At 37.7% G+C, this 27,048-nt stretch overlaps 1 protein-coding gene across 2 annotated transcripts in view; it reads right to left on the reverse strand.

Moving 5' to 3' along the window:
* The window catches only part of MMP16 (matrix metallopeptidase 16), a 199,296-nt gene that overhangs the window by 44,152 nt on the left and 128,096 nt on the right, over positions 1 to 27,048 (reverse strand). For both annotated transcript variants that reach the window (XM_062641616.1, XM_062641617.1), the window contains 2 exons: positions 11,206 to 11,367; positions 4,020 to 4,237 (listed from right to left, as the gene is read on the reverse strand). In XM_062641616.1, coding sequence (XP_062497600.1) covers positions 4,020 to 4,237; positions 11,206 to 11,367 — 380 coding nt within the window. The remainder of the gene's footprint in view (positions 1 to 4,019; positions 4,238 to 11,205; positions 11,368 to 27,048) is intronic.

Here is a 27,048-nt window from a genome sequence, read left to right on the forward strand (position 1 = left end):
ACAACAGGGTTTCTTTTCATGATGCAGTATCCCTGGAGGTACTCTCAGGAGTCTTTAAAGAGAAGACAGTATTGTCAGACACCACATATTGCTATATACAATGGCTGAGAGGTTTTTCCATTAAAGGCAGACAGTGTCATGCCACTTTGCACAACTTTCCCAGAAAAGGAAGGCCAGTCTGTTTTTCACCATTTTCTGTGTCCCAGGAGAGTTCTAACTAAACAGAAAGAGAAAATAGCTAGAGAAAAGACTGGAAGAGTGTGACAGGTAAATACTAATTGTGTTCAGCATAAATACAGAAGCTAACTGGAATCTCAAGATAAAAACTTGGCATTCATTAATTCTGGCACAGATATTCTTCTATCCTGATGGTTGCTTATAGCAGCTCAAACGTATCGACTAATAGCAGTGATTAAAAAAAATGCATTCAATTAAGACAAATTTCATACACTTCAAAATAACAGTGGATGACAACTGAAGCCAATAGCTATAATACTTTGATTTTAACTGATATTTTTCTTCTATAGCATACTGTGCCTCCAAGCCTTCCAGATAGAAGGGGCATTTTAAGGGCATCTAATTCAAAGAATTGAGGAAGAAGTCCCTTTGAGACAATATATTTATATGTCAGTAATCCAATATATTTGGTGAAAAACAGTTTTGCTTTCCTTAAAATCCAATAATTTCAACCAAAACAATAGATCTGCCAAATTTTAATTTTATTTAGTGGTCTTTGGGGAATCTTTAACAAGTTGATTGCTTTACTTTTGTGTTTACTGTTTATATTAGATCAAGAACAGTTCCTCTTTATTTCATTTCTATAACCCTACAATTTTTATCAAGTATTGCTAGGACTGATGCTTTGCCAAAGTGATGGCAAAACAATAAAAAAGGGATGGATAAGTGTAAATTCCATTTTCCCTTTAAGTTCACTGTTTTTCAGTTTTACTTTGGATATACCCATTCAAGAATGCCAGATAGTCTTAAAACCACAGACAAAGCTTATCAGTTTGACTGAACATAGAAATTGTTCCTAATATTGTGATACTCTTAAGTGCACTTAACAGGTCAACAGCCAAGAGAAAACAATCTTGAAATTAATATTGCTTGCCATCTTTTATGAAAATCCACAGTTTATCTTAAACTGCTATCTTTCAAGCTTCATTTTTATGTTTAGATTAGAATTTAATTATTAAAAAAGGCTCACATTCTTCAACTCTGTGGTTAAGTTCCCAAGCAATTTCAACGATTATTTAAACAAATTGAGCTCCTGAGCTTCAGATTTGCCCATGAGATAAAAAAGTGTCTATTTGAAATTGGTACGTGGCATACATGGCAGATTTTACTAGGCAGTAAAATCTGCCACTACACAGTCATTACAGACCTGTGGATAAAGACAAAGACAGAAAAGGATATTATTTGATTATCCCTCAACTTTATTAATTTAACTCATCTGGGAACTATCCAGCAACAGTTCTTCCAGTGAAGGTCATAATTCTTCTTTAATTGTTTCCACCTGGTGCAATATTGCCATCAATCCACTTCTCCACTTCTCTGTACTTGGCTCTCAGCCCATCATTTCCCAATATATCCTTGTACTATCATTGAGGGGCAAGTGCAAAAAGGCTTGCTTTTTTAATTTTGTCAGGCCACAAAACCTCCAGCTTCACTTCCTCCGTGGCTGGATGCCTTTCCTGTATTCAGTCCCTATTCCTGTTTATACCTTCTGAGAATTAATTCCTGCCCTGCTTCTGCTACAGTCTGACATGGAACATTTCCTTATAACCTGCCATCCTGAGGTTCTGAAAAGTAAGGTGTAAATTAATAATTCCCCCTGACATTTTTAATCCCTTCTCCCCTTTTCTTTCCTTTTCATACTCCTCCCCATACACTAGCCCCACACCTCCAAGAAAAACAATATTCTCAAAAAAGTAATGAAAATCCTTTAGCAGACAAAAATCTTCATTAGCACATTAATGTACAAAACAGAAAGTTAAGGCCTACCAACGCAAGCATTCGCAGTCAGACTACAAAGACAAGTTTGTACATATATGTAAGTAAACTCTGTTGCTTAGCATGCTAATCCAAGTCATGCTTTGCCATGCTCCCATGTACCCTGAGGAGAAAAGGAGAATTTTAAGAACTTAAGAACTTTCTTAAAGAAGTTAATCTAGACAAAGGCTATCTCTTCTGTTCCCAACATGTTGCTTTTACGATTGCAGCAATTTTATTTCAGAAAGTCAGACTCTAAACATGAAATCTGTAAACACCCTGTTATTGGTCATTTTTCTCTGAAAAAGTTTTCCCATGTTTCCTCATTAGGGTGTGGATCATGAATGGAGTTTTAATTTTGGAATATAAATGTAGTTTGCACACTAGTAAGCGCACAAACAGTATAGTAAATATGTAGTGTTAAGGCAGTAAACAGTAAACATTCCTGGAGAAAACTTCTTTGTATTTTCAGTCAGAATAGGTAAAAATGATTAATAATGGTAATGAATTTATTTATCCAGGAACAAAAACTTGGCTAGACAGGAAATTTTGTATTAGTGGGATAATATTTCACTATTTATGCATTTATGTCTGAAATAAATGAGAGCTTGTCCTATTGCTCTTGAGGTGGATGACATGAGATTGAAGTAGGTAATTCTACTACCCTGTTTAATATCAAGTTAGAAAATTAGATTCTTCCTTAACCTTTGAGTTTTAGTCATAAAAAGACTGATGGTTCAGGACCTCACAGTATTTGAAGATTTCTCATCTATTCAAATGTAAAAGGCTAAACGCCCCAGGACCAGCTAAATCTTTAGCTGTTTATAGAAAAAAATGTTTCCTGCCCATTGGGTTGTGAAGGTAGCCCAATAATTTTAAATGAATTTATGTAAAGCTATTTGTATGCATTTTTTCAGGTACGTTAAAGAAAGTGAAAGCCTGGGTAGCATTGCTAATAAGGTTTATCTGGAGTGATAGATTACATAAAACCAAAACACGTAAGGGTGAAAGGGGTCCTATCAGAAAGGACAACAAAAGACGCTGAATTGGGAGCTTCATGTTTTTGGACAAATTCATTGCACTTCCCTAATACTTACACTACTGCTGAAGGGAAAAGTATTTATTTATTCATGTGAAAGGCCCTTCTTCTCTACATATGATGTTGAAGTTAGAAAGAATCATATCAATACAAAGATCCCACTTTGTATTGCTTAAGCAAATTTGACATACCAGTAGTTCAAAATAACAGATTATCCTGTTGCCTTTTTCTGGAACATTTCTGCAGCACTATCTGTCAGCAAATTCATTTAAGAGGCCAAATAATAAGGATTCTTAATTATTCTTCAACATTCAATGCCTTCTGGAAAATGTATTGCAGATCATCCTCCTAAAATAGCTTTGATGTCCATGAGTCTTAGCAAAGTCCTTCTATCAAAAGATTGCCTTTCAGTTCCGTTTGTTTATTTTAATTTGTTGTATATACCACATTTTCAGCTCAGAGCAAGAAGATAAATGGAAACAAACAATGACACATTTACAAGATTTTTGTGGCAAAGACCTTTACTGAGATAGTAAAGGCAACCACAACACAATGACAAACTTCCGTTTTAAATGACAGATCTAATTGTAAAGTTAAAATTATAGCTTCACGGAAAAAATTAAGACATTGAAGACATAATATCTACTGTATTTCTGGATGTGGCTGTATTCCCAGCAAAATCATTCCTATTATTCATGACTGATTTAAACTTTTTATCTCTCCATAACGTGCAGCATTTATTTACCCTTGCATTTTGAGGCATTAGAGTTTCTGCTGACAAGGGTATTTTCCCAAAATAGAATATTACAGCAGTCCTCTGCTAGATGCTGAAACCATGTGTATGTTTACTTTTTAATTTCTTTCTTGAACTTTCTGACTGTGAGCAGTCTGGTAAAGTGGAGTCATGATGAATAAGAGTGTGCTTTTAATAAAAGAAAAGGAGAAATTAGATATTTGATGTAACATTGAAAAATTCACAGCCTCCTACCTTGAAAACAAACATTTCACGGCGAAGAATAGCCAGAGTGTTGAAGTTCCCATCACAGATGTTAGGCTTGGCTCCAGGATAGGAAGGTTTGTCACCAGTGGGTGGCCTGGGAGGTTTAGGTTGCCTGTCATTCTTCCGGGGGTCTGCTGGAGGGATTGAACGATGTGGGGGCACTGTTGGCAGAGGTCTTGTTGGTGGTGGGATCCTGTCAGGTGGACCTTTAAAAATATAGCAGCAGGATGTAATTTAAATGCCCAGCAGAGGTACTCAAAAGAAATACACACCAAAAACCTGCTGTAAGCAGTGCAAATCCTACAGTGAAAGAGGAATGGAGAAAGTGACCTAACACACTTTTCCTGTCTTGTTAAAGGGTATAACAAACAACTACCAAGCCCAAGGAAAATAATTACTTTATTCTATCCAGAATCTTCCTTCCTTATTGGAATAAAGTTTAAATAAAACCTGGAAAGGCTGCATAGTCCACCATCATTTTAGAAGAGATGTGGTTTGTAGCACATACTTTACCAACTCAGTAAGAACTGTTAAAACAGAATAATTGCCTATTGTACAAAATAAAGGAAAATAAAAAACCTGTTCCTAATAGAATCAACAGAAGTTAATGGATTTTCAACTCATATTTTTAACTTTCATTCATCAATTCACATATACATATACGTAGCATACCTGGTATCTCCTAAAGACCCAATATGTAGGCCCAGTAATGTCATGTGCATTAGTAACAGCACATTCCCAGCTCTCTCCAACGACCCTTGCTATGTACAGAAGCTGTTGAAACTGGACTTCAGATTCTAGGCCTCCATATAAACAAAAAACATAATTCACAAGTTTTATTCAATATTCTGAAATTAATTCTTATTCTAATTTTCTTTTCAGTGAGTCTTACAAACCTAGATACCTAACAATTAAGGGGATTGTTCTGAGGATAAATGGATTAAAAAGAAATAAAGTGAAAAACTAAAACTCTGTGCAGTGATTTTAAAATATTTTTCTTCTTTCAAATACATTATCTGTCAAAATATACAGAGTTTGATGTCAAGTGAAATAACTAGCCCAGTCATAATTTCTCTACCTGAAAGTCAAGAGGACATCCTAGACAGATGCTGTTCATAACCCCAACAGCATACTAAATGACTTGCAATGGTTGTACTGATAATGCCTTTCCCGTTCTACACATTATTATGCTTACTTATATTTTCCATGTGCAAAATATAAGAAGTTTCAGTTGGATCAGTAAGATTTCTAGAAATAAGAGGAACACTTTAATTTTGCTCATTCTATTTAGGCCTCTCTCCCAGTCATTTAAATACATCAATTTTGACTTTAAAAAATAAATATCATTTGTATGAACAGCTTCAGAAAGACTTTTGAATATTAAGACAACTGTAAAACTGTAAATCGGCATAAATGGCATTTGAATTTCTGATACATTAAAAGAAAACCAAACTTTTTTAAAAAATAAGATGGACTATGTAAGGAAATATTAAGCTTTCCAAATGGTTGTTATGCAATTTAATAAGACATTTATTTCATTCACAATTTTAAGGCTTGTGACCTTTATAATCTACAGCTAATAATGGTGTTTCAAGGAATACTGCAGACCAAAGTAATTATTTTAATAGGTGTGACATTTTTATTGAGGCATATGATTCCAGATCACCTCTTGATTTTAAAGGAAGCAAAAGAATCAGTTTGCAGTAGCTAATGTTGGAAAGTTTTTAACCCCAAACCAAAGCTTTCATATGCCATTTGGTGGTGATGTTAGATATTACTTCCCAGGGGTAACACATTTTTCCTAATGTATAGCCCACAGCTGTTGCAGCTTTGCAGTTAGTTTTCAGCACAGAATTCTTGTCTAGCCCTCAAGTCTAGACTACCAACTTATGAGGTCATGAGAAACAACCTTCCATCTAATCACACAGGAAAAATAAAACAACCAAACAAGACTTCATTAGCCAACCATTTTGAAATTGCTATTTATGCTTTATGAAAATATACATCAGTGCTTGTTAAGCAATAAAAGTCTGTTAACATAAAATATCATGGAGGCTGTAGGGTTCTAGCTAGCAGTACAGTAATTCTACATGATCACAGCTGTCCTTTCTAGTAGTGAAGTTGAACAAAGAATAGTCCTGATAATATTCAATATAAACATGGAAAACCTTTCAAATGAAAATAATTTTAAGTAAAAAATTTAATGCAATACAGAACTAATAGGGCAAAATTAATCAAGGCAATTTCAAATGATATGTACCAGATACATAGCATTAACATAGAGATATCACAGAAAAAAAAAAAAAACAGACTGTTTAACATATACCAATGGAATCAAAGTCTTTAAAAACAAAACCAAATCCATGTCTTTGGAAATGTAAAAAATAGTAATATGGGAGTTAGTGGTAACTCCGACCCATAAGAATAATGTTATTATTTTCACAGTATCACAGCATCACAGTATGCTAGAGATTGGAAGGGACCTCAAAAGATCATCTAGTCCAATCCCCCTGCCGGAGCACCAACACCTAGATAAAGTTACACAGGAATGTGTCCAGGCGAGTTTTGAATGTCTCCAGAGAAGGAGACTTCACAACCTCCCTGGGCAGCCTGTTCCAGTCTTCTGTCACCCTCACTGAGAAGAAGTTTCTTCTCAAGTTTAAGTGGAACCTCTTGTGTTCCGGTTTGTACCCATTACCCCTTATCCTATCGTTGTTTGCCACTGAATACAGCCTGGCTCCATCCTCGTGACACTCCCCCTTTATATATTTATAGACACTTATAAGGTCACCCCTCAGTCTCCTCTTCTCCAAACTATAGAGACCCAGCTCCCTCAGTCTTTCCTCATAAGGGAGATGCTCCACTCCCTTAATCATCTTAGTTGCCCTGCGCTGCACTCTCTCCAGCAGCTCACTGTCCTTCTTGAACTGAGGGGCCCAGAACTGGACACAATATTCCAGATGGGGTCTCACCAGGGCAGAGTAGAGGGGAAGGAGGACCTTTCTCCACCTACTAACCACCCCCCTTCTAATACACCCCAGGATGCCACTGGCCTTCTTGGCCACAAGGACACAGTGTTGGCTCATGGTCATCCTGTCATCCACTAGGACCCCCAGGTCCCTCTCCCCTACACTGCTCTCTAACAGGTCGTTCCCCAACCTATACTGGAACCTGGGGTTGTCCCTGCCCAGATGCAGGACTCTACACTTTCCCTTATAATTCATCAAGTTATTCCCTGCCCAACTCTCCAGCCTGTCCAGGTCTCGCTGGATGGCAGCACAGCCTTCTGGCATGTCAGCCACTCCTCCCAGCTTAGTGTCATCAGCAAACTTGCTGATAGTACACTCAATTCCCTCATCTAAATCGTTGATGAATATATTAAATAATACCGGTCCCAGTACTGACCCTTGAGGCACTCCACTAGTTACAGGCCTCCAACTAGACTCCGCCCCATAGACTACAACTCTCTGGCTTCTCTCCTTCAGCCACTTCACAGTCCACCTCAGTACCCGATCATCCAGACCACACTTCCTCAATTTAGCTGTGAGGATGCTGTGGGAGACTGTGTCAAATGCTTTGCTGAAGTCAAGGTAGACCACATCCACCGCTCTGCCATCATCCATCCACCGTGTTATTTCCTCATAAAAGGCTAAGAGATTGGTCAAACATGATTTCCCCTTGGTGAAGCCATGTTGACTGCCCCTCATAACCCTCTTATCCTTGATATGCCTTAAGATGGCACCAAGGATAAGGTGTTCCATCACTTTCCCAGGGATGGAGGTGAGGCTGGCCGGTCTATAGTTACCCAGGTCCTCCTTCTTGCCCTTTTTGAAGACTGGAGTGACATTTGCTTTCCTCCAGTCCTCAGGCACCTCTCCTGTTTCCCAAGACTTGGTAAAGATGATGGAGAGTGGTCTAGCAATGATTTCCGCCAGTTCCCTCAGCACCCGCGGGTGCATCCCATCTGGACCCATGGATTTATGGATGTCCAGATTGCTCAACTGATCTCTAACCCATTCCTCATCGACTAAGGCAAACCGCTCCGTAGACCTGACTTCATCTAAGGTCTAAGGGGTACAGGGCTCTTCAGGACTGCCTTCGGCAGAGTAGACAGAGACAAAGAAGGCATTCAGTAACTCTGCCATCTCTGCATCTTCTGTCACCAGGGCACCCATCCCGTTCATCAGTGGGCCTACATTGCCTCTGGTGTTAGTTTTATCTGCCATGTATTTGAAAAAGCTCTTTTTGCTGTCCTTGACCCTTCTCGCCAGGTTTAATTCTAAGGAGGCCTTAGTCATCCTAGCTGCCTTCCTACATCCTCTAGCAGCAGCCTTATATTCCTCCCAAGTGGCCAGCCCCTCCTTCCATGACCTGTAAACTCTCCTCTTCCACTTGAGCATACCCAGCAATTCCCTATTTAGCCACGCAGGTCTCCTGGTCCTCTTCCTTGACTTCCTATGTGTTGGGATGCTCCGATCTTGAGCTCGGAAAAAGCAATCCTTGAATGCCAACCAACTATCTTGGGCCCCTTTACCTTCAAACAGCCTTGCCCATGGGATTTCCCCTAGCAATTGCTTGAAAAGGCCAAAGTTTGCCCTGCTAAAGTCCAGGGCTGCAATTCTACTTGCTATTCTACTGGTCCTACCACACAAGATCCTGAACTCCACCATCTCGTGGTCGCTGCAACCAAGGCAGCCCTCAACCTTTACTGATTTGACCGGACCCTCCTTGTTAGTGAGGATGAGATCCAGCAGCGCTCCTCTCCTGGTTGGCTCATCCACCATTTGCAGGAGGAAATGATCATCCATACACTGGAGGAACCTCCTGGCCTGCGGCTGGGTTTCCGAGTGGTCCTTCCAGCAAACATCAGGGAAGTGAAAATCCCCCACCATGACCACGGCCTGTGACTGTGAGGCCGCTCTCAGCTGCCTGTAGAAGGCCTCGTCAACTTCCTCACCCTGATCTGGTGGTCTGTAACAGACACCCACAACAGTATTGCCCCTGCCAGCCTGCCCCTTAATTCTCACCCACAGACTCTCAACTCGCTTGTCATCTGTCCCTGAACAGAACTCGGTGCATTGTAGTTGCTCCCGTACATAAAGAGCAACCCCACCACCCCTCCTGGCTGGCCTGTCTTTTCTGAAAAGGACATAGCCCTCCATGACTATATTCCAGTCATGTGAGCTGTCCCACCACGTCTCTGTAATTGCCACCAGATCATAGTCTCCTGACTTAACACAGGTTTCCAACTCCTCCTGCTTATTTCCCATGCTGCGCGCATTGGTGTACAGACATTCCAGGGAGCGAGCTGAGCACACCGATTTCACCCTAGGATTATAGGAGGCCTCCCAGTCTTCATCAATTCTGGAGTGCTGCCCCACTGGGGCAAGCCCAGCTACAACCCCATCCCCCTTTGAATCTAGTTTAAAGCTCTCCAAATGAGCCCTGCTAATTCGTGCCCCAGCATCCTTTTGCCTCTGTGAGATAAACCTTTCCCACTTGTCATTGTCCAGACTGGTGCCCTATAAAACCAGCTGTTATCAAAGAATCCAAAGCCCTGCCTGTAGCAGCAGTCTCGAAGCCAATCGTTTATGGACTGAATCTTTCCATTCCGTCCCACATCATCAGTGGAAGATGGAAGGAGTGAGGAGAAGATCACTCGAGCCCCAGACTCTTGCACCATTCGCCCCAATGCCCTGTAGTCTTTCTTCATCCCCCTCAGACTGCGGGAAGCAGCTTCCCCCCACCTGCCTGGAAGATCAGCAGCAGGTAGTAGTCTGTCAGGTGCACCAGGTTGGGGAGCGCCCTAGTGATATCCCTGATCCGGGCTCCAGGCAGACTACACACTTCCCTATGATGAGGGTCAACTCTGCATATCGGGCCCTCTGTTCCTCTCAGAAGGGAAGCCCCTACTACAATGACCCTTCTTTCTTTCTTTCTTATCAGAGGCAGTCTTGAGGTGCGAAGTTGACCGCCTTTTCCTACGTGGCCTTGTGGGCTGGCCTTGCACCACATCCTCACCTACCTCTCCTTCAAGATCCAGGGCCTCGAACCTATTACGGAGGGACACCTGGGGAAGCAGGGCAGGAAGGGAGGAGGGTTGCCCACGATGCCGAACTGGAACTCGCTTCCAGCCCTCGTCGTCTTTTTGGTCCCCTACCTCTGCGCAACAGCTACAGGGCAGGGGCTGTCTCGGGCCATCCCCCTCTGTGTGAGGGGGCAGGGGGTCCTTCCCCTTTTGGGGGGTATCTCCCTGGAACCGTTCCGACTGGCACGCCAGGGAGTTACTCCTCCAGTCGATCTCCCTTTCACACTCCCTGATGGTCCTCAGCGTCTCAACCTCCTCCTTAAGTTTTGCCACCAAGCTAAGCAGATCTTCTACCTGCTCACACCTCACGCAGGTGGAATGCTGTCCTCCTTCCCCCGGCAGCAGCAGGCTCTGGCACTCCCTGCATCCAGAGACCTGAACAGCCATGGTTTGGGACGGGGTCTCTGTCTGAGTTGCTACAGTCTTCTTACTGCAAGCTGTCTTTCTGGAGGCCCATAAGAATAATGTTATTATTTTGTTTTTAATTTTCAATTACCTTGCCTTGTCAAATTGAATTCAATACATGTAGACTTTATCTACATTAGGTCTCTTATCAGGCCACAAAACCCCCTAAAAAAAACATATATTAAAGAAGTGGTTTTTTTTTCCCCCTAGGAAGCTCAAAATCTTGGACTGGCAATACAATTTTTTTCAGATCAGTTTGCTATAGTTATCACAAGAAAGGTTTTTTCTGTGACCACAAATTTTGTCACCCAGGAAACTGATAAGCAAGGAAGCAATCAATCCAGTTATACAAGCTTGGACTACTACTCATTATGGTTGAAGGCCTGCATTTCTTAATATTTTAATAGTTTGGGATCCTTTTGCTGATACTGTCTATCACTTCTTAAAACATCTAAAATTACTATTCCAGCTGATTGAAAATTTGAATGCAGATTATAAACAGTGAGAAACAAAGTACAAGAGCTTCATCAAAATCTTTGCCGTACCCACAAAATGGCCTTTGGTGTAACAGCTGGCAGAGTCTACACTAACAGACTCTCTTGGGGACGTAGTAGGGACAGGAGAACCTACAATGTATTCTAGAGCGAAAAACTTAGGTTGCTTAATGAGAGTGTGACATACCGTATATCTTCTGGATGCCTTGTAAATCATCATTAGGTAGTTTGAAGTTGTCAGTTTCCATATATTGATAAAATGGAGCCATGATTGCAGTGGGATCATTAGAGTGCTCCAAGCCCAGAGCATGTCCCAGTTCATGCACTGCAACTAGAAACAGATCATTTCCTGTGAAGAGAATAAAGGGAAAAAAGACCTTTAAAACCATAAGCATAGCAACAGAAATAACACAATTGGAGGATTCTACACTTGAAAGATGTTTTCACTGAATTTGTACTTTACAAGGTAACTCTTAATAATTATTCATAAGGATAATGTAGTAGTAAAGGCAGCTTTCCCTTTTTCTAAACAAGGAAACCATTTTTTCGTTATAAGAAGTGATATTCTTACAGACATTGTAAGTATAATCTTTTAACTCGTGCACATGGTTAATGTAGAGTTCAAATGTCATACCTCATGTCTAGGCTTGCATGCAATTTCTGACTTAAAGTTGATGTTGTGGTGAAATTGACTAAAAATCCTTGCATCAAGACATTATTTCAAAATGAAAATACCCTTGCTGTATGTAGTAAACTTCATAAACTGAGGACTACCTATTTAGGACAAATCCCACAGGGAACTTAAGTCATCCAAGTAATCAGACCCCTCATAATTACTTGTAGATGTTCATTTCTGAATCACCATAACTGAAATGTGAATGCGGAAAATAGGTTTGCTGTGCTACCCTTCTCAATATAGGATGTCATTATTTATTTCATTGTGTAATTCCCATATAACTGTACTTGCTTACTTAAGTATTAGAACTTTTGATTTTTTTGTAGGTCTAAATTTCTGTTATTCCCTTCTAAAAATTGTCTTTTCACTTTTTATTGCAGGGTATTAGGCACAGCTGGAAGTTTGAGCAGTAGAATTATGGCACTCTGAAGCAAAAGCAAATCAAAGACAATTGGACAGTTTCTACAAAAAAAGCAGAGTTGGACCTTTATGGTATTAATTTTGTCTATTTTTATTCATCTAAGACTTAATTCAGCATATCTGTCTATGAGTCCTTTATTACAGATTCTCTCTGTAGTCAACTTGTCATATAATTAGATTTTGGAAAACTGTTTTACATCAGGAGAAAGATTCTGGTCAGTGGGAGAGGGTCACATCTAGGATACTGCTCATTTTTACCACCGAGGGATGGGAAGAATCATCCTCTGCATGTGTGCTCCTCTCCCACTGACAAGAGAAGTATTCTAGATCAGCAGTTTAGATGCTGAGCATCTAACTTTTGGATGGCTGAACTCCAGTAAAACAGCTGATTTGTGCAGTATGTAGTTTCTCATTGAAAGAGTGTATAAATAATGGAAGGCTTACACTTTGGCCTAATAGTTGTATACTGAAACAAGAAAACACTCAACATTAACTCTTCTTCTGTAGAAGAAGAAGGGGGCAGACAGTTATTTTCCACTCTTGGCACTTTATCTGGAATTTTAAGTACTATTAAAATATTAATAAAATAATGTCAGAAAGTTTAATTTAGTAAAAATTTTATATATAGAGACTTACAGAATTTTGAGGACATAGTTGACAACATTTCAATTTTTCAAGTATTTCCTCTTGATGACACAAAGAAATAAGCTTTCTCCCAAGAATATATGAAAGGGGACTTGGCAGTAGATGTATGTAATAGAGTCATGCTGGTGTTTGTAAAATAAATGTTTGATTGAAAGCACCTAAACAGTCATAACTAAACCTATGTGCTGAGATGACAGACTCTTTTAATGTCTGATTTTTAATCAGGAAATACTAAAACTAAATGCTGTTGCTCTTTTATTTGGTATAACTGAGAAAAAAATAACATCTTTCAAAAATTAATGACATAATATACTTTCAAAAATTACAAGAATTTATCCTATCATTTATAATTATATGGTTTCCAGATGAAATATTTTCATCACAATATTTTTTCCTGGATGAAGCTCTTTTTATAGTAAAGTGAATTCTCAATGTGCTGTTGTAACAGGTTTGATAAGCTTGACTGTCCCTGTGACAAATGCTTTTGCCATCTGAATCTGCCCTTCTACATGCAGTCCAAGCTGATTTCATATATTATATGAATAATCTACAGCTTCTGTAGGTAACCTCAGCATTGGAAGTGATGCACAGGAGAAACTCTGGAAAGGTTTTCATTCTTCACTCATAATGGAATAATTAATGTAATTTTAAAAATTATAGGCTTAAGATGGAAAGACATAAAGGAAGAAGATGTTACTGTTCTGTATTGTACTGTGACATGCCTCACATTATTTTTCAATTCTTTTCTGTGTTTTACGAAAGTTACAAGTTCTAACACAGGTTTATTCAAATGAAATATTTCTTTGTCTGGCATTAACTCATATACTTAAGATGAAACTTTCTTTTGACTTTCAGACCATGTGAAAGGCAAATTTGCCTCCTAGACCTGTTCTTCCTACATCATAATTAAGAATATTAACCAGTCTAGGTCCTATATTAATAATTGTACTAATAAGTTGGCCACAGGATTTATTGAATCTTTTTCAAATAGTTTTAAATTAATACTACTTGCTTCTACCACTATTATTAGGTTGATCATACCAGAGGGTGTTTGTTATTATACATGTGGTATTCAGTGTCTCTTATTTGAGGCAGGAGATCTCCTCTGAGATCTTTGAGGAAGTGAATTTGTCAAAATTTCTAAAATTTCAGGAAACCACAATAAGAAAGAGTCTCGGAAGAATCTATTGCTTCTACTTGTGCCAGTTATGCAATGCATGAAGAATCAATACATCCTTTGGTTATCAGTTCTCATTGAGTCCCCACAAAGATCTCCAGGAGTTTCCATATTTAGTTCCATGCTGACCTTGAAGAGGTGGGAATTACGTTAGTAATAGAGAAATAAATAAACCATACTGTCATCTACTGGCATATTTTCCTTCTGGGATGACAGATAATGAGCATATGGTAGAGCACTTCTAAGGTAGTACTTCTAAATGACAGTGGGACAATGTCAGAGAATAGATATTATGCAGGGGGTGGCCATTTCTTAGTATGTCTTCTCCCTTTCTTTTTTGGATAGAAGTAATTCTGTTAAAGAAAGGATATATATTTTTTCAGCATCTGACCGCCCCTCTGGCTTTTGTTAAAGCCCAAATACACCAGGGAAAAAGGCAAAAGGACTATGAAAAGTAATTTGCACCTCCTGCAATGCAACTTGTAACCGTCAGGGGAGGTATTAAATGACAGAGCAGTCCTTAGAGCAATGAGTAAGGGGAGGAAGGGAGAAGGTCATGGAAAAGAGCTGGGAGAATATTCTTGCCTGTGGTGTCAGTGATTTAACATAGAACATATTTTCTACTTGTAGTCAAACAGTCCCATTATTCATAACAATTTTCATAAAGAGGCATGATTGTCTCCAGGGCATCTTGAATTTAAACTGACCCAAATAACTTAGTGCAGTTGAAACTGAGGTTTAAACCAGTTCAGGATTTGTTGCTTGAGACCAATGCACGTAGAACTTACTATTGTCTTAGTTTCCATCCTTTTTCCTTTGCATATAATTAGATTTCTCCAATTAGGCAACAATTACTCAGTCCCTCTTTGCCTTCAGGAGCAGACTTGCCTTGAGTATCTCAATGTTACTGTAACTAGCTACCAAGAGTGCAGAAAGGTAACCCTGAGTGCTTTCTTTCTCTCCAGGATGATTGACAGAAGCCTGACTGCAAGGTTAACGGTAGGCCAACTTCACTTCCTTGGCCAGTGGTCAGAGCACTACGAAGGATTGTAAAGGCAAGTGAACACTCATACCAGATCATATCATCCTGACACTGGATGCTTTTTAAAGATACTCGATCCCCACCACTGAAGGAGAGAGTCACAAATGAGTCTATATTTCAGCATTACCCAAGTAGAAATGTATTTCAGTCCACTTAGCAAAGTGAAACACCATCACAAAACTTTAATGAGTCATGAATAACAAGAGTTAAACTATGTAAGACAATGATGATTTTCCAACAGAAAGTTGCCCCTGCAGAGCACACAATGGTGAATATTCATTGTGATAGTCTCAGTTACATCATATTTATAGAGTAGGAAAAAAACATCAGAAAATATGTTTCACAAGCTCAAAACTTGTGCATCTCTGTTCTTGTGTTCCCCATTAGCATGGTGATTCAGAAGAGAATGGATATAAGCTTAAAAAGACTGATTATTTTTCTTATTTTTTTCTCAAGTTTGATTTCACAAGACAAAAAAAAAAGATACTGTGTGTAAAGAACTAAGACAAAATTATTATTTTCATACTGACACTTTTCTCTAAGGCTATAAACTATTTTAGGTACTAAATCTGCCTGACTTTACAATCACTGCTCAAATACCAGAATATAAGTATGCATTAACATATCAAATATTCAACAGCCACCACTGTGGAGCATGGGATATAGGGAAGCCTTTCCCTATAGTTAATATATAAACTATTTTTCGTATTTCCAGATAAACAAAGCTATTATATTTGTCCACAGCAAGCTATTAAGAAACCCTAGTTCTGAAGATATTAATTCCTGTTTTAAATGGTATGTGAGTTTAATTTATAAAAGCAATATCCTTAATGGCTTAGAAAGCTTTTGATTTATCACTTAGCCATCTTTTTAATATAGCACTAAATGACACCTCAGGGCATGTCACTTGGTTCTTCTCTTTGGCATGTTACAGTAATTGCTACAACACATTGTGAACTCAAATTGTCCATTGTTTAAATGCCATATGACTTCAATTTTGAAGACTTTCCCATCCTGACAAAAATAAAAAAAATCTAGAAACTGAATTTCAAATGACAATCAAACTGGAAAATTACAAAAATGTTTTATACACAAGACATACAGTTTCTCCCAAAGATCATTCTACTTTATTTTCATGTGAGGCAGATAGATGATTTCAGATTAAGTCCATATGAATCAGAAAGGTAAATCTGTACAAGACAGGCTTGTATCATCAAGACAGTACCTCAAAATTAAGATTACAGTTCATTATAAAATATTACACACACACTACCCATGAACTTGTGTCGATGTATTTGAAATCAGCATTTTAATTTTTCTGTTCATTTGTACCATTGACTCATCAAACCAACACTGCTAATCCCAACCAGCTGCAGTACTGCAAACTTTAGAATACGAAAGATTCTTACCCTAAGTAGCATGCAGAAAGAAAAGGAAAAAAAACCAACCAAAACTCCAGAAAACAAAAAAAAAAAGTTTAATAACTTTGTTGTTATTATTCTTTCCCAAGGGCAGAATTTTCAACATGCTACTTCAACAGTCAGTGGTAAGAGTCTTACTCTCTGACCTTATTGTAATACAGCAGAATTGAGCATATACATTGTGTATCCACTTATGTAAGCACCATATATGCTATACAAAGTGTATACATGGACCTAAGTATAACTCATAGGCATACTCTTTTAAGATTTCCACTCTAAAAAAATCACATATAGTTGCCTGATATTAATTCAATCTTCTGCCACTGGCAGTGAAATTTGGTAGCTTGGTGGCTATTATGGAAAAGTTTCACTAAAAGATGGAGCTGAGATGGTGCAGTAGCTTTAAAGAGCAAAACTAAATTCTTGTGGTTTTAAATAAAAATGTATCATATATAGCACACCCATTTTCTGTAAGAATTTAGTGTATGTTGTACACACCGTGTTTTAAACAATCATTTTTCAATAACATAGCTATACATTTAGCCTTTTTTTTCTATTGTGAAAAAGAGAACGACATAAAAATATGGGGGATCTAACATTATTATTACATATACAAACATATACACTAAAATCTCTGCAAACTGACTTACTGATATATATGTATTTGCAGACAGAAGGGAAGGTACAGGCACTTGGGTTATATACAAAGTATATATTTATTACTCTGTGTATAATTTAGTACACCTACACCCACATGTGTATATTTTTGAAAAACTATGCTATTTTTAAAAGATCGACAGATCAGTGTGAAATTTAAACTTGCTTGCTTGAAATTTGACAAAGGGATATTCCTTTAGGGGTAGATTGTCTCGGGTAACTCAGTGATATTTGATGAGATATGGTAAGGACATGTGAGCTTAGAGGCGTGTATGTCCTTCCTGGCAGTATTCTACCGTTTCTGCATATTTTGGGCATAATTTAGAAGAAGTCAGGAGTCTGATAAATAACATTTGAGAGGAGCCCACATTCTATTATAATACAGATTGCTCTGTATTTTGAAGGCAAGGACATGGAAAAGGTAAGAATTTCTGCCTTACTACTTGGATTTATTACCAAGTGCACTCTGAAACTTTCTGGTAAATTGCTTAAAATGGGTAGAATTAATTACCTTATGTATTCTTAATTTTATTTCTAAAAAAAAAGCATAAAAAAAATCTTTGTTTCTCACAGTTTCAATCACTAGTACTGAAAAGTTTCACAAACTATTCTGACTAGTGAATCAATACCAACTTCTCCAAGGAGCAAGAAGTAAAGCAGCTGGAAATGATCCTCAGGGAGGTAAAGAAGACACAAGACCTTGCTGCTTCCCAGAAAGCTGTAAATATGATGGTATGTGTTCCTTCTGCAAATACAATGTTTATGGCTTCATTTCATACTTTGAGGAAACCCTGATTTGATAGTGAACCTAACAAACTAACTACATTTATGCTGAATCTCTGGCTTCTGAGATAAAATTCTTCATCCCTCAGATCCATTAATGGCATTCTCAAATGGCATTGTCATTCTATTAGTTATAAAGTCATGCTGATTAACAGACTGAAAAGTTTTATTTTGGGAGTTTTCTGCTCATCTTTAGATAACAACTATTTTAAACAAATTAAAATTGTAATCGAATTTTGCATTTTGTCAGAAAAGATCTTCATAAATCAATTTCTCCTAGCAAGTAAAAATGTTTGAAAATACAATGGCCATTCTCATAACATCACAAATGACCAGGTTGTTAAATAACATTTGCACTTTTTTCCAGTAGACTCAATGCAATTACAAATTCTGCAAATACTGTAGCAACCATATCTATTTATACTCTTTCCTATCTTATCTTTGTTTCTGTTTTTAGTTGTTGCTGTGGGAACAATAAGATGGAGAAGTGTATATGTGCATGAAAAGAGCATGTATTACACAATTCTCAGCTACCCACTATGGTCCCTGAGGGTCATTCATGTGAAGGGAAAGGACATCTCTCTATCACTCCTAAGCAAGTGCCAGTCTGAGTGAGATTAAACGTAAATGGACCTTAATTGTCCATGAGTGCACATTAAAATCAAATCCTTGCCTTTGACAAAAATGACGGTAGTTTTTTCTGTAAGCCACTCAGCTAAAATGCTGGCATGTGGCTGCTTTTGTTTTGACGGGATGACTTTTTTTTCTTCATTTTCCTCATGTCCTGTGTGTCCTACTATAAAGAAATACCCATAATTACTAGGAGAAAGTTCAAAGTCATGCTGCCAATATTTACAATAGATATAACTTGCCATGGGGCAGAAATCTGAGAGTCCTACAGCTGACTGAAACCCCCACAATAGAATGTACATAGAATTTAATTCATGTCTAAATCTTCTGTTGCCTTTCTGAGAGATAAATTTTTACCCTGTGTCAGTTAAACTACTGACAGAAATTATATTATCCTCTGTCTTTACTTATATTAAAGCCATCAAACCCAGATTATTATTCTTACCCTGTCATTTTATGTATGTAACATGTACATATGATTCAAGGTTTTTTAAAGAGAAAGTGACATAAAGTTGTATGCATATTTGGGAATTTTATATGACCAGTTCTTATATGAACAGTCCCTTGTTATCTTCCTTTTTTAATTCTTATTAAGAAAAAAAATGTAAAGATAGAAATTTGCCTTTTTTTCTTTTTTTATCTTTTTTATCCTTGGATGGTGATAAAAGAAGTGGGAATTTTGAATCCCAATTTGAAAAGTGATTAAGAAAAAAAATCATTAAAAGTTCTCTGATCTGAAAAGAAGATATGTTTTCTAAGAAGTCTGCAGACTTCAAAGGAGAAATGATCCTAATGTGTACCATATTCTAAATTGAGACAACTTCAAACTGGGGATCATATATAAGGAAAAAAATGATAGACAAATCTGCTACTTTGGTTTTACTTCATTAAAATTTGCTCATGTGAAATACCCTGATCTATTCGTTATCTGCTGTTATTAGTGGGTATATCTATATAGCCGTCCATTTCACTCTAGCTAGAGGAAACACTGGAAGCCTTTCTAGCACTCAAAGAATACTGTCAGTTTGGCACTAGTGACTCTTGGTACTTGTCAGTATGGAGATGCCTCAGCACTCGCTGCGGAAAGGCATCTTCCAGGATGAAAGGGTGCTGGAGACACCAAGATGGTTAGGCAGCCAAGTCATTCTGCTGGGCCCCCTGCCAGAGGAAAGCCTATGCAAGAGGATGCTTAGAGAGCAAGATGAAGGCAGAGGTCAGGTGCCTCTGCTGAAGTGCAGGACAGCTTGGACACAGGAATGTTAGTCAGGGCAGAGGTCAGTCCTAGCACACTTTCGCTTCCATGTGTTAGGAGCTCAGCAAGACCCCTGGGGGGCAGCGGCTGACACAGGCAGGGGGAATGGACAATGCCAGAAGTTCCATGCCTGATGGCTCTTACACCAGAGTTTCTCACTGGAAAGCAAGGAGCTAAGAGCAGCATTGTTTGGAGCACACTGCTCCCACAGCAGTTGTGCCACATCCAACACTCAGGCAGGTCTGTGACCATTATCTCTCCACCTCTGCCAGCCACCATGGCGAACACTGGCAGTAACACAAGTGATCATTAAAACACAAACCAGCTAAGGACTGACTGTTGGTATATGCTGCAATTGTTAACTCTTCCTGAAGTTCAGGCCCTAATATTTTTACTGCTTCTGCTAGCACTGCTAGCTGTAGTACAGCTAGCAACCTTAATCCTATGTCACTACCATACCTTCAGTTCCCTGAATACTGACAGTCCCATTTCCCCATACTTACATAGTATCATTTCCTAAACTGCACCATAAGGAACTATATTCTCAGAAAAGGGAAACTAAAAGTATGTTTACATATTAACATATTACCAACTACGCATTCAAAATATAAGTGGTACCATCCATTTTTGAATTGCCATATTTAGACCAATAGGAGAGTGTTTGTCCTGCCATACAAAGTGTGACAGGGGATGATTACCTTTTCTGAGTATAATACTGAACTATTTCCAAAACAGACAACTCTGCTGCTGAGATAGATTTCTTTGGACCCCAGTTGGTGCTGTTATTTGAAGTACTTATTACTTTAGCCCTTCTCTAATCTGAGATTGCACACAATTCAACATCACTGGTGGAAGTCATCTAGCTATAGAAAACTGTAACACAAATGTCTATACCTGCACCCTTCAGAGCCAGTGATAAGAAACAGGTATTTCAGGACATGATTCATCTAGTTAATTTTAGACACCTACTTCAGGATGCGACAAATCTTACCCAGGAAGGCAATATATCTGTCTTCGAACTCTAAACAGACTCTGAGATTAATTTAAATATAAACATCAACATATGGCCAGATTAATTCCACCCCTTCTGGCTTCTGACTTAGGTCTTTTCATTTAAGTCAGTGGCAAAACATTCATTATAGAAGTTCAGGATATTGACTTAAATGATATATATTACAAAACCAAGAAGCATTCATCATTCATTTGAACAAGAGACTTAAATCTGTCCACTACAACAAAACATTTTGCTCAAAACAATGTTGCTCTTTTAATTTAGCTGGTTCTTTTTGATTTTTCTACTTTCACCTTTTTTTCCCCAACCTGATGTTTTAGCTGTGGGTGTTTCCAGGTATTGGTGTTAGCTGCTCAGCACTTTTTTGAAACCCAAGCCCCTGACTTAGGAAGGAGTCTAAATATAGATTAAAATTGTTCTGGCCTCAAGAACATACGGTTCAAGCATTTTGAAGAATTTCAGCATAAAGCAGAAATTATTCTCTAGGCTTGAGAACAGAGATATGGCAAAAGAAATCGTTATTCATATAATATTCTTGAAAAAGTCACATGTAGCATTACTTTATGTTTTAGAGTTATCTTACATTCTTCTACTTTTGAAATAACGATCCATTAAACTTCTGCTTAACAGATAAATAAATACGTGATTAATGTAAAACTCTTGTCTCATTCTCTCAGGAAACCATGACAACATCCTTAGTAATTGCAACATGACTTTTCAGATTCTGTTTGCCCTTGAAAAGGAGAGGGCAGTGCAATAATAATATCCTATAGAACTTCTCTGGGAAAAGTCAGATTTTCTAAAGCTGCTGTCTTGGTGAAAAAGTTTCCATGAGATGGCCCTAGCAGCAAACAAAGACTCAAAAGTCTCTGGGTCACATACGAGTTGGAATGCTAAGCCTGGTGCTTGCTTTAAAATGCAGAACTGCCACTTTATGTTTAAAGGGACAATTTGACGATCATAGATAGTTTCTCTTTCCTAAATTATTTCCGCTAATAGATCAGACTGAAAAGAATAAAAAATCAACTTCAAGCCATTAATTATCAGGTGATGTTTTTACTTGTGAACTGATTTCAACTTATTTTCAATAATAAAGGTGATTTTATCTTTTTTTTTTTTTTTAACCCAACATGTTTGAGGGTATGGCTCTTCACAAGCTTTCCATAGCAACTAATCTTTCAAGAACCTGAAATTCATTCTCTGGTGTGAAATCTCATAGCTCATAAGGTAGTTTCTTTATTATTACCATTAGCTCTATTAGTATTTTTTTTACATCATACATTTTAAAGAAATATTGCCTTTTTGTAAGCTGATGGAGAACACTTCTAAAGAGATGCATAGGGGATAAGAAAAAAATATTGGAATATGTTAAATTATTTTTGTTTCCTCTTCCCCAAAACTTTGTCATGTACAAGGATTATACAAAAACCTCTCAGATTCAGAACTTGAAATCTGCTAAGCTTCTTTCTAAAAGAAGAAAAGGTTAAGGTAAGAGCTAGCTTCATTTATTTGTCATGTGTTAGGTGTTACTTTTGTTTTTTCTTGTTATTCTCAGTGTGTGAAGGGTTGTGGGGTCATAAAAATAATCATGTGGCCCACATTTTACGTATGCACTCATTCAAAATACATCTGTTTGCCTGAACAAAAAAGCCTTCCCGGTGCTCTTTTCTAGCATACTGCAGGGAGAATAAAGAAAAACAAAACAAAACAAAGCTAAATAAACCCACAAAACTCCAATAATGTTAGCTTCAACTTTTTAAGGATTTAACAAACATTTTTCAATTGAAGTTCCACATACTCACATCTCTTAACTTATTTACAGGAGTGTCTGACTAAATGAATCCAGTTTGCAAAGATAAACTTATCTTCATTGTTGTTTAAGACAAAGACATCTTTGGGGGGGGGGGGGGGGGGGAATGGGAACTGCACTTCTGTTTCTGTCAATGTAGGTGCAATGTTTGCCAGAGTCATCTGCAAGGGTCCACTCTGCCTTTCTGCTGGACATTTCCTTGGCAGTAAAGTTGTAACAGACAACCTGAACTTTCCCCATTTATTCCCATGCAAAGTCGGCCAGCTTGGTTTTAACACTTTTCATTAGCAGTTTAAGATAGGTTAGCTGATTGTGAACTGAGGCAGATGGCAAATGCAAACAAGTTGTTCTACTGGCCCTAGTATTTGCAATATAATAACCTCCAGTTGCAGTCTGAATGGATAACTGAGTTTGCAACTTTCCTAACTACTCCAAATAGGCTTGCCTATGTTTGCCTACACCATGATGGAAGCTATATGCAATTTAGTGGGTCAGGTTACATTGACTTTTTTGGTTTATGACCTGACCTGCATCATGACCATCTTTGTTTGGCAATTATCACACAATGTAAGTATCACCTTGCTTCTATAGACACAAAATGCACAATGTGAGATGTATGTAACAGTCTACATTTCCATTGTTTTAGCTAAGAATATCACAAAGTCCATCTTCTTGATGTATTTGTTAGCTTCTCTTTCAGTTTGCATAGTAGTGCACGTGGCAATTTTAGGCCAGAAGGAAGCTGAAGGCATGGTATTGCACACGATAGCCCCTGGGATGTGTTAAAAACAGCCAGCTAAGCACACATCTAGATCATGGGTTGGAGTCATCCACAAGACTGCTTTCACTGACTGCCAGTTTTTAACAGATTTCCCTTTTAATAACATGTAAATGAAGCACTTTTCTCAAAGCCAAAATGGTGCTCCATGAAAGCAAAAGAACTTGCCCCATCAATAAAAATGCGGTCATTATCACACCAACAGTTAATATATTTTTTCAGTTATCTGACTTGCAGCCTTAGCGTAAATGAGGTCCAGCATGTCTAGTAGAGAGATCCTCTTCTCCTATCTGTATAGCACTATACCTAATGATTGAGTCCTCACAAACCAGCCAGGGCCATTTATGGGCATTTTTTGGATCATTTCCTACCTCTTCAATAACTGAAAGGGATCTTTCTATTCTCAAGTGCAGCTTTGCACCCACTGCCTTTTCAAGGACATATTTTATGCAGCTGACACTGAATGCTTCAGTTACCATTCTGTGTAAAATCTTCTAGTGACTAGATATGGAACAGGTGGGCATATGCACACCAAGCAAGTATAACCCATGGAAGATTTGGGAAGTTTGAGGACCGACTACCCTGTTAAGTTCTATCAACAAAACATGCACTTACAGGTGGGGAAGGACTGGTTTGATTTTTAAATACTGGAAGCCTTGAGGTATAGCAATAGAAAGTTATCATCTGTGTTAGCTGACTCCTGAATTAAATTGGGTTTCAGGGGGAATGGTGAAATAAAAAAAATTAAAAAAAATCAATCTTTACTCCATTTGTCTTCAACTTGCAAAGTTCTGGTAAATATTATCCTGGCATCTTCATCATTGTGTAATGTTATAAATGTAACAGTTGCTTTTTGCTATCTTTTATAATATTGCTAATTCTCATTTAGCACTTAAATAGATTCAGTTTAAAATAACAGTTGTGCTTCCTTAACCTTACAACTACATATAAACAAAGATGTAACTCAACAGGCTAGGGGTCTTTTTCTGTCTTTATCCTGGAAACTAGATATGACCGAGGTCCATAAAATTATGCACGTCTTAGATAAAATGATCAGGAAACTACTTTCTCACAATATAGGCACCAGTCTACCTAAAGTGAATTTATCAATGGCAGGTTCAAAGTTCAGAAAAGGTTATTTTCACATCTAAGCTATAGAACAATTGTCACAGGATGCTGTGGATCCCAAATGCTTACATGAGTTCAAAAAGAGATTGCACCAATTCATGAAAGGAAATCCCTCAAAGGCTATTAAACACAAAAATATGGTCTGTGGCTCAGGTTCCTGAGCCACAGATTTCTGGAAGCTAAAAGGGAATATGCTGGTGTTTTGCTGCCATATGTTCGCCCTGCTCTTACTCTCTTCCCTAGGTATCTGTTAATAGCCATAACTAGAGATAGGATATATTGTAGGATAACCCTTGATATGAACCCATGTTGGCAAGTCTGTATTTACAAGTACATATGGAAGTCTAATACAATACAAACAAAATGATGATATTAATCTTTTACAAATTTACCCTAGTACAGATCTGGAAAACAAGCATGTGACAGCTGCAAGGTCACACACTGCTTGGTTACAGGTCAAATTTGATATTGATAAGAGCTTATGAATATATTTATATAATCAATTAACTGAGAGCATTATGCTTTATGAAATTAAAGTCATGGTAATACTGTTATACAGAGCTTCCTTTAATCTGAAATGGTTGGCTTTCTTTATACCTAACCATAGTATATGACATGAGCACAGTCTGAGAAACAGAGCTCCCTTAGGAGACTTAATTTTCACAACTCCACTGGTTCATATTTCCAGCAGCATATATCTCCTTCACTGTGTCAACCACACTGGCAGCCAAAAGAAATTTACTACAAGTTGATCTATGCAGTTCAGAGATCAGGATTTTCATAAATTTTTCTTGGCTGCCAACAGAGTGCACACAGCAGAATCTATGCACTAACTAGAGTCCAGGTACATTACACTAGGTACTGTATTTGCATCAGGTCCAAGAAGCTTTTACTTGGCACTATACAGACAGCATTGTACAAAGTGATGGATTTTTTTTTTTTTCTTTTTATTGCCTGCAAAACTTGAATATTTTTCTGCATGCGGGAAAGTTAACAAAAATATTACTAAATTATTTAAGTTTGGTTTTGTTTTCCTGAAAACACACCTTCATGTATATGCAAGGTACAAATATTCCACAAGAATATGAGCACTCTGCAGTAATATTCTCCTTACATTTAAATGTAACTGAACACTAAAAAACCTGTAATGGACTTTCATTTCCTACTATTCATTCTATGGTTTTGACAGAACTGATTTCTGCAGAATTTCAGTATGGTACAGTAGTTGCCTTGGTATATTTGCTACAGAGGTAAAAAAAAAAATCATGCATTTTACTTTGAATTCTATTTTTCTTGCAGATATGAATACAAACAGAAGAGTATCAAACTACCATTACTGATTACTGTGTTTATCCTAAACTTAGCTGAATATTTTGCCAAACATTTTCTGCCACTGAAAGACACAGTTCTATGGTAAATTTTTAGCCAGTAATTGGTACATTAAGCATCATGTCTAATGTGCTTGAAATCTAAGTTCCCAAGAAATCCTTGTTTTCCCCAAGAGCTATGTTTAAATCTTGTTCTGTTTTAAAAAGCTGCACTTGTGTAAGTAGGTCAATCTTAAATTAATCTAGGTAAAAGTAGTGCACTCTCCATTCAAACTGGTTTAACATTCCCTTAAATAGGCTTAGATGCATTCTGTAATTTCCCAATAAAAAATGACTGCTTTAGAGGTTTAAACTAACTTAAGAGCATGTAGCCAGAGAAATGTAAAATCAATTTTGATAAACCAGTGCAATTTTTAAACTAGAGGCAAGAGCTTATGCCTTAAGTTAGAGATGTTTACCTTTTGACAGATAGCAAAAATGTTTTCATACACTCTCAGGTGGAGAAATGAAACATATAAATTAAGAAGCCATAAAATATATGATTTTAAGTATTAGAATCAGAATATGGTATATATATCTTCATCCATTAAGGCCCCTTCTCTGAATGTCTTCCTTTTTGCTCTCTCTACCATATTTTTTAGAATTCACTTGAGAACTTTCCTGTATTTAATGGGAATTACGTTTATAATACATCATGCAATAAGTCCAGGGAAAAGAGATGGGTTGAAAATATGTATAGGAATAGTGAGGAATAACAGATACATCTCAGCCATTACTACAACCTGATAGGAATTTAACATGCAGGCAGCAGCGACTACTAATCACAGAACTCATCACAGTCCTTTCTTTCCTTCCACTGTCAGCCAAAATGAAACTTCTGAGCACAGTCACTAGTTAAAGAACATGGCTTTGATTGGTTGATCTTGCCAGGGAATATCAGAACATTACACAAACTTGATCTATTAAATGGTCCTTGGTGTTTGCCCACAGAACTAGTCAAAGATACATGGGTTTCTAGAGATGAGACACCTTCCTTTGTAGTCCCTGTTCAGAAAACTGGTTTCAGACTCTTCATCTGTCCCTTTCTTGTGTTATTTCAGAAATTAAAGAGTCTGAGATTCATTTGGTTTTTGAAACTGTCCATTTTTAAATTACTGGGAAAACTGCAAAGTGAACTGAGAACAGTTCTTGTTGTCTCCAAGGCTTTATAAGGGATTCCTAGAAAAAAATGCAACCCAAACAATAAAATACCAACAAGCAAAAAACACCCC

This window comes from Pezoporus occidentalis, unplaced genomic scaffold (assembly GCF_034315485.1).
Source record: "Pezoporus occidentalis ecotype Australia unplaced genomic scaffold, CSIRO_AGI_Poc_V1 ctg69, whole genome shotgun sequence".
Taxonomy (NCBI): Eukaryota; Metazoa; Chordata; class Aves; order Psittaciformes; family Psittacidae; genus Pezoporus; species Pezoporus occidentalis.